Source organism: Solanum dulcamara, chromosome 1 (genome assembly GCF_947179165.1).
Source record: "Solanum dulcamara chromosome 1, daSolDulc1.2, whole genome shotgun sequence".
In the NCBI taxonomy this organism is placed as follows: Eukaryota; Viridiplantae; Streptophyta; class Magnoliopsida; order Solanales; family Solanaceae; genus Solanum; species Solanum dulcamara.
The window spans coordinates 7,961,958-7,982,125 of NC_077237.1; the positions used below are offsets into that span (position 1 = coordinate 7,961,958).

General features: G+C 36.7%; 1 protein-coding gene across 7 annotated transcripts; it reads right to left on the minus strand.

Annotated features, from left to right (window-relative positions):
* Positions 1–710: 710 nt before the first annotated feature.
* Positions 711–17,775, minus strand: LOC129900518 (homeobox-DDT domain protein RLT3). Of its 7 annotated transcripts, none has more exons than XM_055975555.1 (17): positions 17,405–17,775; positions 15,772–15,830; positions 15,383–15,655; positions 15,196–15,252; positions 14,839–15,088; positions 14,489–14,589; positions 14,114–14,200; positions 13,836–13,967; positions 11,797–11,937; positions 9,649–9,771; positions 9,096–9,539; positions 4,252–4,665; positions 3,557–4,153; positions 2,179–2,283; positions 1,756–1,967; positions 1,434–1,502; positions 711–1,214 (listed from the first exon to the last, which is right to left on the minus strand). In XM_055975555.1, exons 1-15 carry the CDS (start codon positions 17,631–17,633, stop codon positions 1,758–1,760), a joined length of 3,222 nt encoding a protein of 1,073 aa, XP_055831530.1. In that variant the 5' UTR covers positions 17,634–17,775; the 3' UTR covers positions 711–1,214; positions 1,434–1,502; positions 1,756–1,757. The 7 variants fall into 7 exon arrangements, with proteins under 7 accessions (XP_055831530.1, XP_055831505.1, XP_055831487.1 ...); XM_055975530.1 differs by having other exon boundaries at positions 711–1,205; positions 15,763–15,830; XM_055975512.1 differs by having other exon boundaries at positions 15,763–15,830.
* Between the last annotated feature and the right edge of the window lie 2,393 nt (positions 17,776–20,168).

Genomic DNA, 20,168 nt, shown 5'->3' on the forward strand with positions numbered 1-20,168 from the left:
TAGCGCACTATAATTTCTTGTGCTCTGATTTCTCTTGTTATCTATTACTTTCAGTACTTTGATTACTCTATTTTATCTGTGTCGCTCTCGTTACTTGCTTTCCTATATCGTTTTGAACTTCTTAGCCTTATCTAACCTTTGTTTATGCTTTTATTGAGCCGAGGGTCTTTCGAAAACAGCCGTCCTACCTTGGTAGGAATAAAGTCTGCGTACACTTTACCCTCCCCAGACCCCACGTTGTGGGATTTCACTGGGTTGTTGTTGTAGTGAATCTGCAATCTGCATATTCCAACAGCTCTTCTTTACACCAAAAGTGAGAATAAAATAGACAGTTCATCCTAACTTTCTAATAGATGTACTTCTTTCTTCAGAACATTATTACATTGCTTTCCTTCCATATAAACCATATAATGCAAGCTCGCCTTTACTCCCAAGATTGAATTCATTCACAACAGCTTGTCCTTCCCTTGACAATTACAGTTGATGCAACCAATACAAATTAAGAAATGAAGAATAACTCAGTAAGATCATACATTAAGAAGAAGAGAAGAGAGACGGGGAGAGTTTCCATCAGACTTGAGTTAGCAATAGTTGATTCGGAGTTTGGTCTATGCATGTTTGAACAGCTTTGGTCAATCCTGTCTTTCTTTGATAAGCGGACTAAAAGCCAAAGGAATAATAAAAAGAGGACCTGAAACGGAGGCATCGAATTGCCCAACTAAACTTTTATTTTATTGCCGCCAAGAGAAAACATGTGTAACAGTTTTATCATACAAGGAATGAGCTAATACATGTGAAGAAATCAAGAACAAGTCCTAATACACCAAAATTGGGTTAAAGAGGATTGGAGATGAGGAAGAGAACCTGCACTACTATTTACATTCAAGAAGCACTCATGTATCCTAGGTATAGTGATGATAACAAAAATGGATGTCGGGAAGTAACATTGTACATCTATCAGCATCCGTTGTTGAACCGATTGCTGAACTGCCGTATTTTCTGCTTTACTTTGCAAAAAATCATAAATCTTTCTGTTACACTTGTAGCCATGAGCAGCATGATTCCATCAGGGATAATGATAGGAATAACCCTCTCTCCAAGCATCTTTAAATTTGGCACAAAGAAGTTTGATGGGTTTGACTTTGATACAAACCATGTTCTCTATCCAGGAGACTAAAGAATATCGACCTGTTTGAACAACCTACCTGAAATGTCTAAGCATAGCAAGAGATGTGTCAGACGACTAGTGAAGATCGACTGCTTCAAATATTCAGTGGGAAAGGGTTGTAATGGTCAAAACAAAATTTTTGCCCGTCAGAAGATGAATTTGTGAAGAACTACTTTGAGAGACAAAAGAGAGAGGAATTACTTGTACAGTTATAAAAGATGATAAGACTTGCAACAAGCCTAAGTGGGCATGACAGAAAGCATACCACTATTGCCTGAAGATTTCAGTGTTCTTAGCTCCTTTCATTTAATTATTTATGTTTAGATCTTTACCCCTGCAATTAGCTAGATTTAGCACATGCTAACAGTAGGAAATGCACATTAACAAGTTGTGCCAAGTTTTAGCATAAATATGTTCAATCAGGTCAAAGAAGCTACATAGTAAAGAAACACTATACGAAGCTTTCCCCCGGAACTTTTGCCCACTCCAACTCCCAAAACATAAATAGCAGGATTTATGATTTATGGGAGAAAAGTGAATGACACAAAAGTAGAAGGAACGTAATCAAACAAAAGAAAGTATCACACCTTTAGACTTGTATAGTGCTAATGGGCACACTTTCCAAGTGGGGTCCGACCAAGGCATCCAACTTGACCAACCAAAATGCAACTGCAGATGAAGTCTGGGGCATGCTTGAAAAGCTTGCAATAAGTTCTTCTGGGTCATAATTCGATCCCAAAGTATGACCAGATCCACACAACCAGTCCTCATTGATAGCAGTGACAAAATCAGCAAGAACCTACAATATATTCCAAAATAAAAGTCCACTCATTTGAGACCTGTTAGGTCAAATTTCTATGAAAAATAACGTCAAACCTAGCAGCAGTTGAAAAGGTTTTTGTTATAGACTCAATGGATCTATGTTTATTTCTGAACTCTCCAAAATGCAAATCCTGGGAAATTGAGACCAATTATCAAAAAATACTGAAGGACGGGCAGGCATCTGTCACCTGTAAAATCTCTGATAAAGTTGACGCCCTGCGCAGTCTTTTGATCCAAAGATTGTGGGAAGATCTTCTCCAAGCACCAATTAGGGCATCTTCAGGCATTACTGACTGCAACATTATGAATGATACATATATATATCAGATTGTTAATTGAAAAAACATAAGTTGGAAAGTTAATTGCACTGCAGTTAATAGAAAAATTAACTTGAAGAGTATGAAGGTGCATATCAGGTAGTCTTATTTTCAATATCAACTCAGTATTTGAGGTTAGTCTTGATTTTTCTTTTACCAATAGGTGACATCCAGGGCCGCTTGCACGGACCTTGACTAATCCATTGGACAGCTAGTCAAAGCCCACAAGCACAGGTTGCCAAGGTAATCCTGCTTGCCAAGGCTGGAGTGGATTGGCTCATACCAAGTGTTGTAATTGTGATTCAGATCTGAGATTTGAGGTTGTTATAACATACTTCAACCACCAGACCATCCCCAAAGATATTATCTTGCTTTTGGTTAGGATTCAAAACTTCCCAAATTGAAGTAAGCAAGACATGGAAAGTAGTTCGTCTAGCTTCTATGTGGACAAGTTGGACAGCAAGAAAGAGGACCATTTGAGTGGTGTAAAGAACTTCTGTACAAATGAAGGAATCCCTTTTCTTGTAAATTCTTTTGATAAACTTGTTCTTGTAAATTCTTGGTGCACCCATGAAGTCTCATTCAACATAAAATGAATTGGCATTATTAGTAGAGCACCATATTTTATTGTAGGTTCTCTACCTCTTGTATACCACTAAATGGAGTTTTTCCCAACAGCACAATACAATCATTATTTTACCGAAAAGACAAAAAGAAAGGCATTCAACTTGTCAAAGCACAATCCACTTTCTATGAAGTTCACCATCTGTGAATTTATCACCAGCATCCTAACAAACTAAACTCTCATCATGTGTTCTTAACCATCGTTGCAGCATCAAGCAATGGATGAACAGGACATATAGTAACCTCATCATTAACACAATATATGTTACATGGATGTGCAGGATAATGAGAGATGTAAAAACAAAGGATCTAAAGTAGTTAAGAATGCATGCTGTGCTGCAAATTTCAGCAAGTGACGTTTAGAATAGCATAGAACAGTCTATGCAAGCACCTGATAGAAACATACCACTACTAAACTACAAGTGTGCTATAATTAGTATGATTAGTAAGAACATGAACCACTCTAAGGATTTATTTTGACATAACACAAGATATGCATACCACACAAAATTATACAAGTTATTAGGTTCTTGTTTATATGGAGCACTTCATATAACACTTCTAAATGAACACCAAAATTTGGACACATAATACTAGCTGTAAAAGCATTAGAATGACTGCCCACCTCAATTGCATGTATTGCAGCTTTAAGTGACTGCAATTCTGATGGGAGAATTTTATGCTTTGATAACTTATCAGGATCTAGGATTTTCCTACATGTTGCAGTATGAATGGCATATTTTTCTTCAAGATCAAAATCAAGCTCGAACGTGGTGTGGCAAATCCTGCAGTGCTTCTCATCCCTCCAGTATAGATCATGACACTGTTCACACCTTGCAAGTGAATCAAGATAAGACCTTTTCCCACGTTTTACAGCGGCAAGATTACAATAGAATGATTTCCACATCCATGTGTCAAAAGCTTGAGCATTGTTCCATTTGTCTTGCTGATGTTCGCCTTTCCTACCTACAGGCACCTTCGAACCAGTAGAACCATTGTGCACTTCAAAAAGGCTTAAGTTGTCCACATCAGAAATTGCAGATGATGAACTATCTTCTCTAGAAAAGTTCCTTCCACATCGAGGTGATTGGCTATCTCCTGCATCATTCAGAATATTTGACATTGCTTGGCATAGGAAGGTTTCCCGTTTCTCCAGAGATGCAACTAGAAGAGCCTCTCGTATACCTCTACGGTCCAAGGCAGCCAACAAAGAAAATAAAGACTGAAACCAGATTAAAAGCACAGGAAAAGGTTCATTGGTTGGAAGTGTTGCAGGCTACAAACATAAGAAATAGAAGTGCCAAAATGATACTATAATACCTCTTCAGTATCAATCACCTCCCAGTGACCATCTTCAGAAGATTCAAAATAAATCCTCCTGTGCCCAGGATCAAGTTCATTGCAAGGGCCCAAGAATATCCAGTATCTATTGTACCTACGGTCAGAGCCGAGGAAGATAGACTGCATTGGGTGCAACTCATCCCCAGCTTCCAGTTCTTTCGCATTCTTTGCAGTGCCTGACTTATTTTTCACATAGAGTTTTGACATTGACACTGAGGAGTCAACTGGCTGAAGTTCCAATGACACTGTTGGATCTTGATTACTAAGTTGTCTACTATGACTTTGTGCTTGCCCAGTCAAGTAGGATGAATTTGCTGACGACCTTTTTATTTTTCCACCGGAAGCATGATGAATCATTGCAGGAGCACATTCTACAGCTGATGGCATCGGATCCTGTAGATAAAACTTGTCACTAAAAGAAATGCAGAAAAAAAAGGTGATATGACATACAAATGTACTTTTTTATCATACGTTAGTGCACTAAGAATGGTGATACTCGTGCAATATAGCGATATGTTCACTAAGAATGGTGATACTCGTACAATATAGCAATATGTTTTTTTATTAGTCAAAATATAGTAATATAAAAAAAGAGCAGACATAACCAACAACGAGACACAAATAACAGGACTATTACTAGGAAGAAATGATTTTTCCATACTATGAAAGGGTATTACTAGGAAGACATGATTTTTCCATAGTATGAAAGGGTAGCCTTCTGGACATGGAAGAAAGTAGAAAAGAAATGGCATCTACATGGTGCTTTTGTTGGACTGACTTCAATTGTGTGATTGCCGAACAATGATAAGGAACCAAGTTCCACAAGAGCTTCTTCACATTTCTTGTTAAACAAAAGTAAAAAAAAATATTCATGTGCACTGCCACGTAGCTTCACACACTTAAATGTGCTTACAAAGAACCAAGGAGCACAGGTAATCACCATGAATTAGAAACGGATGGGCTTTCCCCTCAGAGTTTTTAACTGACGCGACACACTATTTTCCTTTACTCTCTTCTGTTTTCTCTTCTTTCTTTTTTTTTTTTTTTTTTGGGGGGGGGGGGGGGTAATCAAGAAATCTGTTGTTTCCATCAACTTGATGTGCACCTACCGCACATACCCCCCCACACACACACACACACAATTGTACTACCTTTGTTGTTGAACTAAAGCCTTGGGACGAATCTACTTTCTTTACTGCAACAGCATTCAATCTTCTTCCACCAAAAATAAGGTAGAAGTCGTAAGCCTATGATGATGTCTTCACCTGACCTCTTTCTTACCTTTTCCTTTTATCTTTTTTTGGTTGTTTATATGTCCAGAGCTATTTCATTACTTGCTCATGCATTTCTATTCCAGAGTAACAGTACTATATCAGCAGTTACATAGAAGAGTGGGATTTTCCTTTCTATCTTTTGCCTCCATATCTTTTCTTTTCTTTTTTTCTTTATTGAGAAAGGTTAAGAGTTCTATTAAAAGAGAATGGCCACACACTAAGCTAGTGCTTGACCTTACAAAAGAAAGGAGATTCCTCTTTACAAAAACAAAAGGAGAGGAAAACTTCGTTAAGCCCCATTAATTTTATATTAAAAATAGACTAATTATGCACTTAACGACATAATTAAATTACCCCAAGGTGTGTACGGCCACACGAGGGCGAAGAAATGATCAGAATTTGGTAGAATATTCATGGTATATGTTGGAAAGTGTTTGAACAGAAAAGAAAATAGTTGGAGTCCCAAGATCTCTCACCCAGGGTTTCGTCTCGTGCAAGCAGTGGCAAGGAACCCCAGGAATCTATGCCCAAGGCAAGAAGTAAGAGAAGTCCCAGACTTGCCTCGCTGCGGTCCTCGCAACATAAGGGACTTTTTCTGAAGTCCGGACCTTTCATGATGATTCGCAGGTCATGCACTATGTTGTGAGGAAGGTCCTAGGAATTTGAATTGAAAGTAGAAAATAGTTGAGGCTCGCGAGTCCCCATGGCATTTTCTCTCGAGGTGGAATCGGTCCAAGGTTTTTTCCACTCAACTGAGATGAGTCTTTGAATTCTTTTTTTTTGGTGGGGGAGGGGGTGGGGAGGGGGGATGACGGTGGTGTCCAACTTGCACGCATCTTGACTATTTAATCGGGAATTCGCTACTTCCCACCAGTGTAGCTAACCTTGTACCGAATAATTTTGTCCATCAAGGCTTGGCAGATGGAAAGAAATCACCAAGATGCTTTTTGCGTCTGCTTGAATTTAAACTTGAGACATTATGGTAATCCGCCCACTTCATTGACCACTAAGCTACATCTTAGTGTTTTTGAGTTAATAACTACTCCTAAACACTAGTATTATCATTGTTTCATCCTTGAAGTCCATAGAATCATTCCGAAATCTTCAAGACCCTCAAGAACACTCATAAATTGGGATTTCAAGATTTGGACTACTTGAGGTAATCAATCCACCACTCAAGTTTATTATGGTCATTTATGATGGTTAATGGTATTGGTGGTGGTTGGAAGACTGGAATAAATAAACCCTAATTAATGCAGTAATGGTGGATGATGGTTAGTGGTATTGGTGGAAGAAGATGAATAGTAAATGGGTGTTGTGTTTTTTTTTTTTGATGAAGTATTCAGAAATTTCATTGTTGGCATCAAGAAGATGCAGAATAATAAAAAAGTAAGGAAGATGACAATACTTCATTAGCTCAATTACAAAAAACACTAAACTAGTATCAGGGAGCTAACAAAGTTCAAAAGGTTCTCAGGGGAATCTATGGGTGAAAATTATGCCAACTATATAGATACAAAAGACATCTAGCCTTAAGGGAGTGGTTTGGAGTTGATAAACCTTCAAAACATCAGTTGTTCCTTTATGACCATACACACCAAAAGAAACTAGCAGGTATGATCTTCCAGATTGGCTTGATGGCCTTACAAACTCCACAATTGCACCAAAGGCCTCTTTGGTGCAATGTAGCATAACCCAATTGATACCAAATATAGACAAAAATATACTCCACAAGTCAGCAGCGACTGTACAATGTAAAAATAGATAGTTGTTGGACTCAAGGTTCTGTTGGCACAGAGTAACATCTAGGAAAAATTTCAAATATATACAATAAACTAATTAGTTTACAACAAATATAGCCATATTTTATTTACATAAAAAATAGCTAAAATCATAGAAAATATACACTGACTATACAATATAAATTACTTATACATGAGTCATACCCTGAATATACATTATGATACACTCAAAAACTAAATATAGCTTGACTATACATGAAATATACACTGACTATATATGCCTATACAGCGAATGGCCATTTTTTTGGTAATTACTTTGCCCGAATGGCCATTGAGTGTAATTTGCCCTAACATCTATTGGCGATCTGAAATGTCTTTTCTGAAGGTTGTCTTGAGTGAGGCAAGCTTTATGAAGAGCTGACCAGCTGAAGCATATGATCTTTGTTGGGTGTTGTGTATTAGGGATTGTAGTGATTCAAATGAGGTATAAGTTGTTAAATGTGATGATGGAGGTGAATGACCATGGGTTTCACTCAAATGGAGTTAAAATAGAGAATTAGCGGGCTAAATTCACTTTACTGAATGAAGTTATGTCATGGGGGTTGTTTATTGATTAAATTCAATTACGTAAATATAGATTGAGAACGTTGATTGTTCTTTGGATCTCATGTTATCTATAGGGATACTCGAGGTATGTTGAGATGTATTCTTCCTAAGGGTTTTTTTCAAAGTTCCTACTTCTCAACTGTTCTCTAAAATGCCTCAAACGCTTTAAATGATAGTGTATGATGGAGATGCAGTAGGGGTTGCACCTAATGGGGAAACAGGTAGAAGAGGAGGACGAGGCAAAAAGAATGTAGGGCATGAGAGAGGAGGAAGAAGGTAGACGGAAGTTATGGAGGATCGATCTAGCGTACCGTCATGAGAATTGAATTTGATCGTGAAAGCAGAAATTTTAGGAAGTGGATAAGACAATCCTACCCTTGGGTTAGTGAACCAGATTGGGTGGACATATGGAACCGATTCAATAAACATAAGGGTCGGGAACGTTTAAAAAATTTAAATCAGACAGGCTCAAAAACTCCTGACATCCCAAACATGTCCCGACTGCAATACAAGAGAAGACAATGCAGGGAGCCTCCATATCTACGCATCAGAGAGCTCGAGAAGGACTAGAAACTCCAATTTCTCCAGATTACATGGGGGAGCAAAGGACGTGCCCTCAGAATAGATGCAAGGAAAAGGGGCAGCAAAATCATCATCTCGGAAGTGCTGAAGGCAGTGCTGGTGGGAGTCGAAACTTGAGGAAACGACGTGTTTCCTCCCCTGGAAAAGTATCTACTATGTCCCGCGACTCTGACAACCAAAGTTTTGGCTCCGGCAAACACAAATCTGGAAGAAAAAACAGGGGAGGGGCTCGAAAATGCTCAGGAAAGGGGGAGGAAGCGTCAAAGTCTCTGGGTGTGCTCGGAATGTCAGTCCTCGAAGCTGTTTCTGGCAGTACCATCAATTCGACATATCTGCCAGTGCTGGAAATTTGTTCACAGGCATGCTGGGATGGTTAGAACTTCTTTGCCACCAATTTCAAGGTCCATCTTTCAGGTCAGAAGTTTCTTAGAAATTTACCTACTAGTACAAGTTAGTTAGCTCTGTTCTGGAGCCAGTAAAATGATATTAAGTGTTAAAAAGCAAAATCTAGCACCTTAAACAAGAAATGCAAATTGGAAGGCAGAAGAATCTGAAGGCATGATAACCTAGAGGGAAGAGTTCCTTTAAAGCCCTAATGAACTCATATTGAATATTTTACCTTTTCAGCGATGCTGGATGCAACAGTAAGAAGATCAACCAATGCCACCAAGGCGTTCAGCTTCTCTTCAATGCCCAGATCTGAATATTCACCTTCCATAAGCCCCAACAACCATGCTTCTCCTGAGTAGCTTTCGTCAATTTCAGTATTTACTGTTGACAGACTCTTCCTATTTTCAAACTGATGATATCTCCATTCAGATTCAGCTCGAACTAGTTCACGAGACTCACAGTCTGAATTGTCTCTGATGTATCCACTAATAACCTCTGCGTCATCTCCTTCGGAATCTGAAAAAGAAATTTCAGATTCCTGTGAAGAAGGATTAATACGTAGACGGTACCCTGAAGATGAAATCTTTTCAAACAAGGTAATGTCACTAGAAAGGGTTGAGCTTATTAAATCTTCTAGCTGAATGGTTGTCGCTGCCAGATTCAATTCAAGAATCTTCAAGACAAAAGGAAAAAGATTCATTAACCAAAGAATTTTATGATGCAAAGGACGCAGTGGTAAATTATAATACTAATAGTAAGGACCGGGATTCACATCCACTTACAGATTGAAGTTTTGCTAGCTCGTGAACTTTCATTCCATCAGTTCCTTTAATTAGCAGAATGCTAAAAAGTTCACCCTTCAGTGTACCTCGGGTTAACCCATACTTGGCCATCAAACTAACTTCCTAAGAAACAAGAAACCAAAGAAAATAAAGAAAATGAGAATCACAGAGTAACGTCATGAATCAAACAACACAACTTCCTCCAAGACACTCTACTGAAGGATGACAGCTATAGGCTTATACCAGTATTAGGTCTGTCGTAAGATTTAAGTCTTTTATCAAGAAAATTCAAGATCAATAAAAGCTTAAAGTTAGCCGGATGCATAACCGTTCACAAGATCGGAGACAGCGCTCTTCTCAGTGTTGTCAAAGGCGCGCTTAAGCCCTGAAGCAAGACACATAACATGTTGAGTGTTTCACCTCACTTTATGGGCGCTTCAGTGTCGTCATGGCATATTGTTCCTTGCAAATGAGTGCTATCCCGAAGATGTGACACTAAACAATAGATATTTCACTTTATAAATTTTTTTCCATATCTTTGTCCATACATTTGTTTTTTGTTATTCATGCTTATGATTATTAATCTTAGACTAAACATACATATTTGTAGTTTTTCTCCATTTGCGCCTTTTTTCACTAAAGTTCACACTTTATTTGCACTTTGCACTTAAAGTTCAAAAGGACCTTGGAGCTTTTTTGCGCTTTTCGCTTTTGATAACACTAGCTTTTCTACATAAAAACAAAGAAACTAAGGGTATATTTGGAAACCATTGTGTAATTAAAAGGCTGCATAATTACTACCAGCCTAGTAGTTACCAAAAACCATTTGGTACACTATACATATTTTTAGTTTAAGGCCACAAGATTTAAAAGTCGTCTTTACTTTCTTAAATTTTGTGCCCGGTCAATAGTAAGGCAAACAAATTGATTCCAAGGGAGTATATATTTTTTTGTGAGAATATATTAAATAATTACAAGTTGCAAACTAATATGTTTTTTTAAATAAAAAAAAAGACAAGACATGAGTTTACAAAGTATTTTTTTCTATAATAAATATTTATACTAATGAATAGAAAATAAAAACATCAAATCATAATCTTTATCCAAGAATCAAGTATCATATCTCTACCTCCTACAGGATGAAGAAGCCACCCATCATCACCAAGATACCAATAAGAAAATAAGATATTTAAAATATAAAAACTCATCAAAAAAATATAATAATAGCATAGCAAGTCACTGTGTTCATCACCATCACTAAAACATCAGCCTACAAAGTACTAGTACTAGTGTACTGCAATCTGCATATACAATAAGAAAAAAGTAAAAACAGAAGGACAACATGAGGAGTTGCAAAATACTAGTACCAGGAACAGAAGCACCACGTTGGAAAGCAATATGTGTGTGTGTATTCTGGTAAAGTAAATAATTTTTAAAAAATGGAGAATGTAATTGTTCCCATCAGTTACACCCGATTCCATGCAAACCAAGTAGTTGCTTGGACATGGAAACGTGTCAAAATTGTGTGATTACACCCAGTTACATCCATATTCAATCCCAAAGTGCCCTTCCAAACGGCCCTAGGATGTGTTTGTAGGATGCTTTCTGGAGAGAGTTGAATTAGATAAGTAATTACAGTACTTATCCACTTCAGTACCTGGTGAAGACGACTCAGCATTCAATAACAACATACCCAGTGTGATCCCTCAGGTGGGGTCTGTGGGGTGGGGTGGGGTGTGAGGGAAGGGGGGCCTGTGACCAATCAATCACGATAAGAGGATATTCTCCAAAACCACGCCGAGAAAAGATAAAGGAGTAGCACTAAAAATTCCTGATTTTCTTTCCTCGACGAGTGAAGTTTCTGCCCTACGCAGGCCTTACCTCTACCTCTGGAGGTAGAGAGGCTGATTTCGAGGGACCCTCCGCTCAAGTAACGCATATCAAAGCAATTAGAAAAGGAAAATACACAATCAAAGAGGAACGAAGACTCAACATTCCCAACAATTTATTTCTTACAGTAAAATATGACCACTGACATATCACAAAGCCTTTAAATATGCAGTGACAAAAACATTGAAGAATAACTTATAGCCACTGACATCAAAGATGCAAGACTACAATTAAATCAGTAGCCAGAAATTGCAGTACCTTGCTGAGAGCCTCCCCAGGTACTCTACCACGTTTGGAACCAAAACCAGCAGCAACCAAGACTTGCCGTAGTATCTCAGTCCATGTTAAGGCATTGAGAGAACTAATCCAGAGTTCCAGACTAAATTCTTCATGTTCAATCTGTCAAAGTAAGATGAATGGTTCCTCTTTCAGAATAGCATACTTTAATGGACAAGAAGATTTTAAAGAGAAAACAATGATGAAGGGAAGTTTGTCAGCAGAATAGACGAGCATATAAATAATCAAACAGCATATATCCTCTCAAGGGAAAGAGATTAGCAACCAATTACATCCCTTCATACCCAAGAACAATAATCTCACGACACTAGTGTTACCATTGTGGCTGTGTAAGAAAAGCACCTGTAGAATGCATAGAGGGAGGTCACAGGTAGAACATGCCAATATTGTTAGCTGATACAACAGAGAAAAAAAGGGCAGTCCGGTGCACTAAGGCTCCCGCTATGTGCAGGGTCCAGAGAAGGGCCTGACCACAAGGGTCTATTGTACGCAGCCTTACCTTGCATTTCTGCCAGAGGCTGTTTCCAAGGCTTGAACCCGTGACCTCCTGGTCACATGGCAGCAACTTTACCAGTTACTCCAAGGCTCCCCTTCTCCGGAACTTATTTTAATATGTTGATAATACCACTGGTGCTGATGGCAGAGGGTATCTGCATACTCCCTGATAGAGATTTCAGACGTCTTAGGGGTTGTAGTACTTCGTGATAATTAGAGGACTTTTCTGGTACTCAACACTACAAACCAAACTGTTACGACTTTTCTGGTACTCAACTCTCAAACCAGACTTGGTATTCATTATTTTCCATTAAACGTATTGCAGTAGTAGGACACTTTGGAGAAGCAAAGGCTACTCTTAATGCTACTAGCTAACATAATGAAATAAGACCCATGTCAAACTCTTGAGTATTGTATATACCTATGTTCTTCTTAGTTCCAACAAAAAAAGACATTTTTTAGCAAGGATTTCTTTCCTTCTTTCTTTGGGACATATATTAGCAAGGATCATAGATGTTTGGTACCACTGCACATTACTTTGCTAATAGCTAGTTCCATCTTTCCCACTAAAAGAAAAATGAACATTGTATATCTGAGTAGCAATCCTTGAGAAAGAAAAATATTGTTTCGGTCTCATATTAAAAGAACTATTTGGAAGGTTATTTTCTTCACAACTCCAGCTTATGTAAGAGGTGTTAGAATAGGAATAGGTGTACATAATCCTACTTAAATAGGAATAGTTTATAATATCCTACTTAGAATAGGAATAGAAATAGGAATAGTTTATAGTATCCTACTTGGAAAAGGATTGTTTTATAGTGTCTATAAATAGGGTCTTTGTGTAATATTGTTCTTACACAATTCAATAATATTTTTCTCCAATATTTCTCACAAGAGGTAAATATAGGACCTCTAAATTTCCTAATTATTTCTTTTTGTGATATTATTAAGGACATTCTACCTTCATTACATGCACTTCCTGAAGAATTTAAGATTATAGGCCCGTGACTATTTTTTATTCCCATTTTCGATAAAGTATAACTCATGTCAACTGCCTGAAGTGGTTCAACAGTAAGCAAAATTCATACTAATATGCTCCAGGATACTTTGTAGAAACTTACAGGGTTAGGGGTGTTCGTCGGGGAATAACCCCGCACAATTTGCGGGATGACCATAACATGGTCAAGTTCTCTTTTGTTACATTTCCATGTATTTTAGATTCCTTCCCCTTTCATCTCCTGAAGCATCATTGTTTTCTCTCCCGTATCTTCTCTTTTTTTAATTGTCCTGCCTAAGTAATGTAACCTCCTTTGTAGCTAAGTAATAATAATGAAATAAATAACCCATATTTAGATTGAAGTTCCAGGAAGCACTAGCCTAATAGCAAATACATACAAATTGCAGTACAAAAATTGTCTCACAGCTGCTCCTTAAAGACTCAAACCTATGCTAATATGCAAAAGCCTATTAAAGTGAAAAATGGATCTGAATGCATGTAGACTCACTGAGTGAATCAATCCCAAGAAATTGCAACTTCTGCTTGCATGATGAATGAATCCTCTGTTAAGCTGAATTTCAACATCTGCCAAAAGAAGCCTGAGAAAGGCTAAATGAACTTGTCCAAGGATCAAGGAATCCTGAAAGCAAAAAGAATCAAATCAAAATCGGTAAGTGATTGGCATCTTTAGAAGCAGCTATCAGGTCTCAAAAGGGAATGATGGACAACAACTAGTACAGTACTGAACTTAATGATGGAGAATAACTAGTTCAGAGCTGAACTTACTTTTTCATGAAATGCTTGTGCAAACGCATCAATTGTGAAGGAACAGATATCAATTCTTGCAGCATAAGTACAAAGAAAGTGGAAGACCTGCAATATAAACTGCATATTAGCCCATAGGCTTTTTTTAATATAAAAACTAAATAGGAAAAAAGGTGAGGTTATGTAAAGACTTAAGAAAAGCATCAAAATGCTTCACCATTTTTACAGATCATCTTTGTGCAAATTTATTGAGAACAAGAGATCTACATCGTCTTAACAAACAGAACATGAACAATGAGGTATACCAAGTGAGCATTAACCGTGACAATCCAATATTATATTCTTTATGTGTATTAACACTGTCAGACTAAGAAAAGAATATTATTTCCCAAGTACCTTGAAAAGTTTCTTGACGAGCTCTAGAGAGGAATCCCACGGTCGCACATAGAGAGGCAGCTTCATTACTACTGAATCCGGAGGAAACTTTGGAAGTAAACCTAGAGAATTAAAGGAATTTTGTTAGACAGAATTTGTAAATCTATATACTTCAAAGCAAATTGATGACTGGTTAACCGTGTAATGTAACTTAAACATCTACACCAAGCAATTAGACCACAGAAGTAAGGTTAAGAGAAGAAAAAGGAAAAACAATCAACAAAATAGAGAAATAGAGGATAAAATAAACATGAAGCAATTAACTAACATTTGCAAAGAGGATAGGAAAAAATTGGGGGTCTTATTCTTACCTTTGCAAAGTGAACAGACACGAAGTCCATTGCTTGCAAAGTGTGTACAGCATGTCAATGAGTTAGGTCCTGCTTCCAACTCCATTAACTCAAGTTCCTCATCATCCACTAGTGACCCCAACTGAGTGCACCCTTGTTGGCACTTTCTTTTTTTTAGAGGTAATCCTTCTTGGCACTTTCTCCATTCCAGCGCAAGTTCACATTTTTCCTTACGAGGCATCTTCTGATTTTCAATCCTTTTATTCTCTGCCTGCAATTATGAAATGCCACACTAGAATCACTCCAACCACTACATATCAAAAAAAGCAACTCCAACCACTAATAGTAGTAGCTTTTCAGCATTAGCCAGAATATTACCTTTCTGCATTTCACACCAACCTTCTTCTTATCCTGCAATTTCTTTTCTATTTTTCTCTGCACACAGAAGATCAGCTAGCAATTACCAACCTTTGCCAAAGAATCAGAAAGGGAACTTGGAAGACATGCATTATGCATGTACCACAAATTGCAAAGTAAATATCAAAGGCATGGCATGAGGCTCAACCAAAATAGACTGTCGCTGCAGCAACTTCTTCTTTCTCTCTCCAGCACTCTCTCCAAAATCAACACCAGTGGGGATGTCTCCGGCGTGAGGATTTGTTGCCCGCCAAACTGTCATCAAACCCTTCCCCATACCATGATTTCTAAGAGTCGCTGCAGCACTATGTTTTTTCACCAAAACGTCTTTGGTTATCGGACCTTTCCCAGTACCATACTTCTTAACAGGAGGGCTACTTTCACATAAAGCTCGGCAATGCATGCTGGCAGGCACAGAGACCTGGTGAGGGAAAAAGTACAATACAAAGAAAATATGAACAAACTGAAAAGAACTAACTGTTCATATTGAGCACTTGAGAGGCTGAGATGATTTTTCCCAGAACCTACCATGCCTACCTTTCTCCTCTTAGTCGCTCCTTGGTTTTCTTGTCTAGCGTGACTAGAGATTCTGGAACCTGATCGTGGAAGAATGAGATTTAGCACAGCAAGCATACAGTAAAAGTAACTGACATTAAACAGCCATAATAACAAACTGAAGAGGAAGATGTAATAGCATTCTGTGACATTTCACTTTTCAACAATGACAAGTAGCTATTATCTAATCCTTCCTACCCTATTTATTACAGCTAGAATCATCTCTTCATGTATAGACTTAAGAGATTTGATTCCTTTTATCCTTTCTCTCTAGGTGCATATCAAAGCTATCCATTGGAGAGTATCAATTGCCAAGCAATATCATCTATCAGCAAAAATTTGAATATTTGAGTCAAATGCTCATAGGCTGATATATATTGAGAAGCAGCACTCACTTCTCTTCTGCCCGAGCTATTTTTTTTCCTTCTAATTATTTCTCTCTTTTATATACATGGATAAATCAAATATCATTTCATTGATAACAAGCCTAGGCACCATCCTGCATAGCTTCATTTTCTTCTTTCAAGATGCCCCTTAGCTTCATCCTGATATCATTTCCGCTCCTGTCCTGGACCAACTCCTTGGGCATTGAAGGTCGTAAAATATTAAAATATCAAGGCCCAACATTTCAAGGCAAAATCACGACCAAAAAAAAAACTCGTGCTTTTAGCACATGCAACAGGGACTCACCACCATTATCTTCTCTTCCTAAGATTGTTTACTATTAGGACAGCTCCCCATCCGGCACAACATACAAAAAAAATGTAGAGAACCTATTGTGGAAATACAGAGGTGTATCCATCCCCCACCTACCAAATTTGATCATGTCTATCTATTTCTACACAGAGACACGGTTTATATGTGTGTTATAAAAATCTATATCAAGTCTAAGTCTGAACCCATAGTCAAAAGAAGTAGTAGTGTCAGTGGTAATGCACACTCATGGACTCAATTACTTATAAAAGACTTCCATTCAAGTCCCTAACTATAGGGTATACTTCTGACCAGAGCTGGAAATGAAACACAATCATATACAGAACTACCACCTAGACAATCAACACTCAAACCCACTTTGCTTCATCAAAATTCACTCCAAAAAAAAATTATTTTTTATTATAATCATGGTTTCCGATCCAACTTTAGCACATCTCAACTAATTCCACCGATACCCATCACCTCCCACCCGCAACATGTACAAGTTAAGTATGTCCACCAAATATGACAAATGAGAAGAAATCACCTGGCATTTTTTTTGTGTTTGCTAGACTTCCATTCAAGTCACTAACCATAGGGTGATACTTCTGACAAGAGCTAGAAATGAAATACAACCATGTACAAAACTACCACCTAGACAATCAACACTCAAACCCACTTCGCTTCATCAAAATTCACCCCAAATCTTTTCTTTTTTTAGTAACTCGGGTCAGCTTTCAAGCATCTCAACTAATTCCACGGATACCCGTCACCTCCCACATGCAACAAGTATGAGGTAACTCCACTAGCATTTTTTTGTATTTGCTACAATTTGAACTTGGGACCTCGTGATTCTCAACCTGACCACACCATTGGGTGCAAAATTCACTCAAAAATATGAAATGATTACATGAAAAATTACCTTTCTTACTGCGAGAAAAAGCATTTGAAGGAAGAAGATCAAATTCACCACCAAGTGGAGGACCATCTTTTCTGAAAATTTTAGCCAGTATGTAATCAGGTGAATACAAACCCTCTTGAAGCCTAAGTCGATAATCATCTTCACTCAAAAACAGCTGCTGCTGCTGTTGCTGCTTCCTTTTACTAATCTTCTTGGAATTTTGATTTTGCTTCTTCTTCTTAGTTGCCATAGCTTTATTTTTTTTCAAATTAAGTTCAATTAGCCATTAAATAAGTAGAAATAAAGCCCCCCATGTAGTTCTTTTTTTTACAGTTTTGAGAAAAAATGGAAGATGGAGAAGAAGATGACACAGGGTTTAACAAATGTAGGGTTTTGGGTTTTTTATTTTTTAGCTTTTTTATTTTATTTTATTTTTTTCATTAAAAATATCCTGAGTTAGAACCGGGGTCAGTAATGAACCACGTCTGGGCCGAATCGGTTTAACACGTCACTCCGGTTTGAGGAGAACACAAAATATATTTCTATTTCCATTATATTTTAATCAAGCCGACTTTAAGGGCTTGTTTGATTGGGGAATAAATTATTTTGAGATTACTTATTTTAGAATTTTTATGTCATGCTAAACATGGAACAAAATAAACACTAAATTTTGGAATAACTTATTTCGTTATTTTATCTCAATTAAATATGAAATAAACTCATTCTAAAATTAATTTGAAATATAATTTAGCCCTTATATCAAACGAGCCATAGTAGCATAAAGGTCCTTAGAAATATTAATTAAATTTTTTTTCCTTTATAAAACGTTCCTAAAATTAATAAAATTGTTATTTACTATTTTTTCTCAAATTATTAGATTATTAATATACGGAAGAAATTTAAATTTGTAGAATTCACTAGGATATACCGTAGACTGTAAATTTATAGATTTCTAGACCTAAAATATATGAGAAAAGTCTAAATTATAGGAAGGTGGTAATGGCTCTAGTAAGTTGCTTAGATCTTGTTTTTTTTTTGTCACGGTTGTATTTCTTTTTATGTAAAAGATAGAACTTTCAATTTATGATGTGTTTATAGTGAAAGGTTTAATCATTATTGTTGATTCTCGAGTTTGTTTGTATATTTTATATATTTTTTTTGAAGTAAAACTACACTTTATTTTGATAAGTTCGTTTGGATATGTGTGAAAAATTGTATTTGTATATTTTTTAGAAACATTAAGTGTAATAGCTAGGGTTGTTCAAAACTGAATCGAAATCAATAACTTGAACCGAAAAAAAATATTGATTTATTGATAATGGATTATTGGTTTAGTGATTTCAATAACGGTTTTGATTTTTTTTTATTAGGTTATCGATTTTTAACGGTCTGAGAGTTTTTCTTAACGGGTTAATCGATAACCTGATAGTAAATTAATAGATTATATTTATACCACTTGGTATATAGAGTCTTTGACTTAAAGTTTAGTTCCATACTTTTATTTCTAGATGCGCAAACTCTCAATTATTCTACAATGTGTTGGTATTTGCTTTTGAGCAAGATGTAATCTGTCAACTCATGTGCATGGTTCATTTGATTTGTCACCTTGTTTTTAAGTGATTTTCAATTTTTTTGTGTCAAATCTTAATGTTTAAACCGATAACGATCAATAATCGATAACCGATAAGTCAATATCTTAATGATTCTATAACGATTTAGTTTGTCTACAAACCAATAACCGATAAGTCAGACCTATAAATTTCAAAACCGAACTGAATCAATCAATACGCAACCCTACTAATAGCATATAAAATCTAAGCTGAGGTGATTAATAAGTCTTGTTGAATTCATCTGCGTATACCTATTGGCTAATTCATGTGCTTGAAATACATGATGGAACTGTTTGACTTTACTACAGAATTTCAATAATTTTATCTTAAAGTTTTTTTCATCAACTTTGTCATAACTTTGATTTAATTTCATATTTCAATCGCCAGCTTTGTATGTGTTAGACTTTCTTTATTTTTAAATTCATCACTTTTTTTGTCTTTTTGATTTTTTTCTCACTCATGTTATAGTTATCGATCAAAAAGTGATTATTATTTTTTTGATGTTGATGATATGGATAAGATTTAAATTGAGTGAGTGTGGTAAGATAATTGAGCATTGTCTCAATTATTTTTCATACTATTAGTAATTACTCTTGTAGTTTCTTTTTCTTTGAATTTGGGTATTATCTATAAAATAAAATAAAAATTGGCTTATCATAATATGATTGTTATTTAGGATGATTTGACAGAATGTCTATAGCACTTTGGCAAGACTTTCTCCATTTTCGTTATTTTTATTTCTTTCTAAATCGTTTTGATATATTTTTTTCTTGAGCTGAAAGTCAGTAACGACCCTCCAGTCATTTTCATCCTTTTCGATCTTTTCAGCGAATGGAGCTTTCCTATCGCCTGGTCGTTCGTTTGGAATTTATGCCAATTTTCTTGTTTTGGAACTCTTGAAGTTTGAATAGTTGACTTCTATCAAACTCCTGGAAAACGACCTCAGAACAGAATTCTTACAGTTTCATCAGCTCTGAAATGACCAAATTAGGCTAGTAGAAAGGTCGGCTCGAGTTACGAGCCTTTCGGTGTGAATTTGAGCCATTAGGCGTTTTAGCCTTCAAGTTTTAGTCTAAGGTTGACTTTAATCAACATTCTTTGTAAACGTACTCAGATTATCAGCGCGGTTAGCTCTAAAATGTTGAGTTTGATGTAGAACGATTCGTCGTGCGGTC